The sequence below is a fragment of the Trichomycterus rosablanca genome, chromosome 22 (assembly GCF_030014385.1).
Source record: "Trichomycterus rosablanca isolate fTriRos1 chromosome 22, fTriRos1.hap1, whole genome shotgun sequence".
Taxonomy (NCBI): Eukaryota; Metazoa; Chordata; class Actinopteri; order Siluriformes; family Trichomycteridae; genus Trichomycterus; species Trichomycterus rosablanca.
The window spans coordinates 8,825,053-8,832,568 of NC_086009.1; the positions used below are offsets into that span (position 1 = coordinate 8,825,053).

Consider the following 7,516-nt stretch of genomic DNA (forward strand, 5'->3'; position numbering starts at 1 on the left):
AGGATGGACCGTCACACAGTGGAAATGTGTATTGTGGTCCGATAAATCAATGTTGAAAAGAAATGGCAACATTACAAAGTGGTAAATGCTTTACTGTCCCACCTTTTTTGGAATGTGTTGGATGTTTATTAATAAATGAAATGAAGTTAAGCAGACAAAACATGAAATATCTCAGGTTTATCCTGTCTGTAATGAAATAAAAGTCAAAGTAAACGTGAGAAATTATTTGAATTTCCATGCTGTCCCAAATCTTTCTGATTTGGGGTTGTAATTAAAATCCCAAGACTGTTATGTCATACATGTTTCTTATTGGTAAGTACATGAGTGTACTTGATATTAAAACATGTACTACACATTCAGCTGGCAGTATCACAAGGTTCTGGGTGTGTTCGAAAACCTAGGGAGCTGCCTTGCTGTCTTACTGTCTACATAGGCAGCTGCCTCAGTAGAGAGGATTCTAATAAGTCAATGACTTATAAGGCAGGTTATTCGAACGCGCTACTTAGATAGCGATTCCATCGGGTTTCGCGTTTAGCATTTAGCATCTTGCCATTAAAACCAATAAACTGAGGTAGCACAGCACGCTAACGTCAATATAACATCTTCCTTCATGTACCAATAACGGTTAAATTTCCTGACAAGCCCGAACTTGCAAATAAAAACACTCGGTACAAGTTTATACAAGTTAAAAATCAGTAATATTTTATTTACGTTTGAAAATAACTCCATTCGTTTCTCCGCCCCGTCAGCCATGTTTATTTTTCTGTGAGAGAAGAGTACCCGACCCGCAATGAATGCTGGGATTGCCTTGATCACTAAGGCAGCGTTCGATGCTCACTCGTTCTTGAGCCAAAATAACATTGAAATATTAAGATGCCTCAGAAGTGAGGATTTTAAGGCATCTAGGATTTCGAACAGCCTCCTTCTCAGGAGTGCGCACAGGATGACGTAAAATGCGTCTATGTAGAGAGCACACTAGCTTTTCGAACACACCCTCTGTTTACTGTATCTGTAGTAAACAGCATTTGTCATCGGTTTAATGTGTGTCTTGTTTTTTCAGGAGGCGATGCCTAAAACCAAGGCACCGTCACAGAAAAATGCACGTCTACTCTACACTTGAAAGCTCCAAAAAAGACCAGGGTACATCTACTTCTCACCTGAACCTTATAAGCAGTGGTCACTTGGAAATAGCCTCGTCTGCTAGAGATCTTGATGGTGTCAAATTGGACTCGTCCACCAGTAGAGACCAGGGCAGACCAAAACAGCGTCATTCCAAGAGAAAGTATGTTGAGAACATTCCACTCCAAACCACTCGGTCCACCAACACCAACGACCAAGACTTGATCGTTGAAGATTCTAATAAACACAATCGGCATTACCATAATGCTAAGGGCACCCAAGGTTATAATCCTGATCCTTCATGCCAATCACAATTGCACTACCAGGAGCAAAGACGGGACAGCAAACCCCCAGAGTACACTGCATCCCAGGCTGCGGATCACCTGACGAGGCCCGTCTCCATGAATGGGCAACCCGGCCAGCTTATTTTTTGCCACTCTATGGAACAAATGAAGGACAGCATGTACCACAGTGTGGTGCCTACCTTGGTCATCCCGGCTCATTACATGCGTCTTTCGTCAGACCTGTCAGCCATGGAGCAGGCTGTCGACAGGCAACAGCAGCTGCAGCATGATATGGAAGGCATTCAGGTGAGCATGACCCTATCCCGCCAACAAAATCAGCAACAGCAGCAAGAATCCGAGGAGGACGAGGAGGATAAAGCCGACCAGCACAAAGAAGGAACGCAGGAGCAGAACTGGAGTTCGGAGAGCTCCTCCGGACCTGTCCACATCCCTGTGCTTTTTAATGAATCCACCATGACTCAGATGAACAGCGAGTTGAAGGCTCTTACTGACAAGAAACTGCTGGAGCTGGGTGTAAAACCACATCCTCTGGCATGGTTCGTTTCCCTTGACGGGCGTTCCAATTCCCTCGTCCGCCACTCCTACATCGAGTTAGGGAGTGAGCCATTCCGTGTACCTGCCCAAGAGCATCATGCGGAAACTTACCCCGGGAACTCGAACAAGTCACAGAGAAGGTGCAAAGACGAAAGCAAGGCAAAAAAGGGGGCCTATGATAAGATCTATTCAAAACCCCCAGTCATTGACACTTCCAAACCCAGCAGCAGCACCGAGAGCCAGACAGTCCCACACCCACCAGAGGAGGGCTCCACGGGACCTCTGCTTGAGTCTCGGGACGGAACCTTTCCACGAAAGGGGCGCAGTCGAGACCACAGTGCCTGCAGCAGTATCACGGAGGTTCACAGAGATTCAGTGACCAGCCGTGACGATGAAGATGAAGATGAAGACGACAAGGACGATGACGGCGAGAATAAAAAGAGTCCTTGGCAGAAGCGTGAAGAGAGGCCACTCATGGTGTTCAAGTAGTTTTATTTAGAGGGGACAGTCAGGGATTGTTAAGGCCTTTAGAGCTTCTACATTGAGACCAGTTTGAGGATGACCTAGTCCTTGAGTTTAGAATTAGCATTGACTGGGTTTAGTACTGAACTCTACTTGACAGTTAGTACCTATCTTGCTGATTCTTCAACTGCAATCACTTGTAAATTTAAATTTTTCCTACCAAGAGTTTACCCCACGAAATGTCTGGGAGGTTGAGGGCTAATGACTGCTCAATGGGCAGCTGAACACACTTTAAGGAGAGCACTATTCTTTATACATGGATATTCTGCACATATATCTATATACTGATCAGGCATGACATTATGACCACCTTCCTAATATTGTGTTGGTCCCCCTTTTGCTGCCAAAACAGCCCTGACCCGTTGAGGCATGGACTCCACTATCCACTAGACCCCTGAAGGTGTGCTGTGGTATCTGGCACCAAGATGTCAGCAGCAGATCCTTTAACTCCTGTAAGTTGTGAGGTGGGGCCTCCATGGATCGGACTTGTTTGTCCAGCACATCCCACAGATGCTCGATTGGATTGAGATCTGGGGAATTTGGAGGCCGAGTCAACACCTCAAACTCGTTGTTGTGCCTCAGACTATTCCTGAACCATGTTTGCTTTGTGGCAGGGCGCATTATCCTGCTGAAAGAGGCCACAGCCATCAGGGAATATCGTTTCCATGAAAGGATGTACATGGTCTGTAACAATGCTTAGGTAGGTGGTACGTGTCAAAGTAACATCCACATGGATGGCAGGACCCAAGGTTTCCTAGCAGAACATTGCCCAAAGCATCGCAATGCCTTCATCGGCTTGCCTTCTTCCCATAGTGCATCCTGGTGCCATGTGTTCCCCAGGTAAGCGATTCATCAGACCAGGCCACCTTCTTCCATTGCTTTGTGGTCCAGTTCCGATGTTCACGTGCCCATTGTTGGCACCCTGACGGCTATGCAGCCCCATACACAACAGACAGTGATGCACTGTGTATTCTGACACCTTTCTATCAGAACCAGCATTAACTTCTTCAGCAATTTGAAATACAGTAGCTCATCTGTTGGATTGGGCCACACTGGCCATGACCCGGTTTGCCACTGTTCCTTCTTTGGACCACTTTTGATAGATACTGACCACAGAGCTGCAGTTTTGGAGATGCTCTGACCCAGTCATCTAGCCATCACAATTTGGCCCTCGTCAAACTCGCTCAAATGCTTTTGCTCGCCCATTTTTCCTGCTTCTAACATCAACTTTGAGGATAAAATGTTCACTTGCTGCGTAATATATCCCACCCACTAACAGGTGCCATGATAAGGACATAATCAGTGTTATTCACTTCACCTGTCAGTGGTCATAATGTTCTTCCTGGTCGGTTGCTTAGTTTTATTTGGTGTTTCTTTTTTACAGTGATCCTGCTCTGCTGGGAATGACTATGAGCCATTTATTTCACTTTGGGAAGCAATCCATAAGCCTTAATGCATTTATAACCAGTGAATAAAAGCCTAAAAATCAAGAGAAGAATATTTTTAAAAAACATGAACTAATTCAGGAAGATGTTTTTCTTTCTTAAGCTGTGCTGGCTTTTAGTTTAAAAAGTTTAGTTTTATATTATTATAAAGTTTAAGTACAATGTGTGTAATTGAATCATACGTTTCTCAAAAAAGGATTTAATTTAGCTGTTTACTTTCATTTCTTTAATATCTTACTTGAATCTTTGCATTTCGGCATTAGTAGAAGCTTTTCTAACCTGTAAAGATAGGTAAGAAGGTCAGTTTGTGGTTAATTAGCTATATCTTTAAATGATAGTTACCTTTAAATAAAGTAAATACACAGTCGAGTCACATTATTATGACCACCAGATAATATCCAGACTAACCGGCGTGTGCAGCAAGGACAGCACCTAGGCGAGTTGGGAATGACTCAATAAGGTCCTGGTAGGCCGTCACAGGTATCTGGAGCCATGCTGACTGCAGTGCATCCCACAGCTGCTGGAGGATCCATAGAGCGAACACGATGATCAAGGTGGTCCAACAGATGCTCAGTTGAGTTCAAGTCTGGGGAAATTAGGGGGGAAGGGGTAGTACTTGGAAGTCTTGGTCATGCTCTTCCAAACAATGTTGGAGATTTCTAGCCATGTGACATGTCGCATTGTCTTACTGGAAGATCCTGTTTACCCCATATATCTTCTTGTTCCCGTTTTTTGGTTACTGGGTCTGCATTTCCGGCTTCTTCCCATTAGGGGTTGCCGGCGGGATTTTGCACGGTTTTTCCTGACACAACCCTCCCTATTTATCCGGGCTTGGGACCGGCACTGCAATGCACTGGTCTGTGCATCCCGGTGGCTAGGTAACTATGGGACAATTCAGTCTTTGGACTGTGGGAGGAAACCAGAGCACCCAGAGGAAACCCACGCAGACACGGGGAGAACATGCAAACCCGGGGATCGAACCCAGGACCTTCTCGCTGTGAGGCGACAGTGCTACTCACTTAGCCACCGTGCCGCCCCTGTTTACCCCATATATATATAATTTTATATAAAAGCATTAAATACATTTTATGCTAGAAGCTTTTTCACTAGTAGTTTAAGTCTTTTGACCCCACTGCATTTATATTAGTGTTAATAGATGAATTAACCACACATTACCCATGTTTACCAAGAGTGCCAGTAATTAGCAATAAAAGTTGCCTTCTGATTACTGAATTCCTCCCAGGTTGTGATAGATAATGCACATTGCTCTTATAATGCTGATGCACATATGAATTTATCCTAGAATTAAATCAGGTATATTTTATAGATGTTTAAAGAAATGCGTGAAATGAGTGATGCACTCTTCACTAACATTTTGTGAACCACTTGTTACTAACACTGTAGTAAATTTACAGTTCTGCTTTGGCCTCATGTTATTTTGACTCGGTTCTTGTATGTTAATGCTCGATGATGATATTTTACCCACTAGATGCACTGATTTCCTTTGAGGTATTAAAAACTGCATTTTTAACCCGTTTGTTGATGTCTGTCTTTAAAACGTTGGGCTGTGATTATAATTCTGAATTAATCTGACAGTTAATTGAGAGTGTTGTAGTTCATCAGCTTTATACGACTTCCAAAAAAATGTTTAATTAAACAAAAGATAAATGTTGGATTTGGTCTGCAATGCTGGGGTAGATATGAACTATTTAATAGCCTTTAACCACTCGAGTCACTAAGCTGTATACCCCAAATTATGTGGACACCTGACCATGAGCTTGTTGGACATCCCATTCCAAAAGCACAGGCAGAAGCATACACTGATCAGCCATAACATTATAACCATGTCCTTGTTCTTCAATTGTCATGACCCCCACAGAGCAGGTATTATTTGGGTGGTGGATCATTCTCAGCACTGCAGTGACACTGACATGGTGGTGGTGTGTTAGTGTGTGTTGTGCTGGTATGAGTGAATAAGTCCATTCACTGTCCACTCTATTAGACACTCCTACCTAGTTGGTCCACCTTGTAGATGTAAAGTCAGAGACGATCGCTCATCTATTGCTTCTGTTTGAGTTGGTCATTTTCTAGACCTTCATCAGTGGTCACAGGACACTGCCCACGGGGTGCTGTAGGCTGTATACATTTTTGGTTGGTGGACTATTCTCAGTCCAGCAGTGACAGTGAGGGGTTTAAAAACTCTCATCCACTCATAACAGCACAACACACACTAACACACCACCACCATGTCAGTGTCACTGCAGTGCTGAGAATGATCCACCACCTAAATAATACCTGCTCTGTAGTGGCCCTGGGAGAGTCCTGACCATTGAAGATCAGCATGAAAGGGGGGTAACAAAGCATGCAGAGAAACAGATGGACTACAGTCAGTAATTGTAGAACTACAAAGTGCTTCTATATGGTAAGTGGAGCTGATAACATAGCTTTTTATATATAACTTTATGTATATAACTCTTAGCAGTGGGTATGGTTGTAGCCTAGTGGTTAAGGTGCTGGAGTAGTAATCGAAAGGTCCCTGGTTCAAGCCCCACCACTGCCAGGTTGCCACTGTTGTGCTCTTGAGCAAGGCCCTTAACCCTCAATTGCTTAGACAATATACAGTCCCAGTAATGTAAGTCGCTTTGGATAAAAGCATCTTCTAAATGCTGGAAATGTAAATGTATGGTTACAACACATGGGCTCAGTAATTAGAAAGTTATCCACATATTTTGGCCATATAGCGTATACATTTATTCATCTTTACACTATTAAAGAAACAGGCAGTAGATAATAGCAGATGGGAATTGAATCTCAACTGTCGGAGCTGTGCAGTACTAACACTACCTACTGCACCATCATGCCACGTTTTGGTAGGAGTGTCTATTAGAGTGGACAGTGAGTGGACACGGTATTTTAAAACTCCAGCAGTGCTGCAGTGTCTGATCCACTCATACCAGCACAACACACACTAACACACCACCACCATGTCAGTGTGACTGCAGTGCTGAGAATGATCCACCACCTAAATAATACCTGCTCTGTAGTGGTCCTGTGGGGGTCCTGACCATTGAAGAACAGGGTGAAAGCAGTATGAAAAGTAGGTACTTTTTTCCCCTCCTCTTACTGCACCACCTGAGCCGTGAAGTAGAGACATTTTATGTTCAAGTTGGAGAAACCACTTGTTAGTTGTGTTGAGCTGATTTTATTGGTTCATTGCAAACAGCTTAAGGTTTGTAGGTTTTGGGACTTTTGGAATTGGACCTAGATTTTAGCTACACCTCCAGACATAGTCTTATACTTGTCTTTGCTTCTCTTATTGTGTTTTGCTGTTAATTAATCTACTATGCTATTGTTTTAAGGTTATGGTTTGTCTATCTTGCTAAGTGCTTGGATTCCAGTGGTACTGGTTTTAAAAACTCTAGATGGTGCAAAATTAGCATTCACATATTAGTATAATCAGATTTGGTTGATTAATTCATGCTAAGCAAACACAATAATAAAACCACTAGTTTGAATTAAAAGATTTCGCTAACACGTCGGGTATTAATGATTTTGTATTACTCGTGTGCTACTGGACTAGTAATCACAAGA

The 7,516-nt window shown here is 43.2% G+C and overlaps 1 protein-coding gene across 2 annotated transcripts in view; it reads left to right on the forward strand.

The window, feature by feature from the left end:
• Window positions 1-2,950, forward strand: part of fam171a2a (family with sequence similarity 171 member A2a) — a 66,434-nt gene extending 63,484 nt beyond the window's left edge. For both annotated transcript variants that reach the window (XM_063018577.1, XM_063018578.1), the window contains one exon: window positions 1,061-2,950. In XM_063018577.1, coding sequence (XP_062874647.1) covers window positions 1,061-2,447 — 1,387 coding nt within the window. In that variant the 3' untranslated portion in view covers window positions 2,448-2,950. The remainder of the gene's footprint in view (window positions 1-1,060) is intronic.
• Window positions 2,951-7,516: the final 4,566 nt, after the last annotated feature.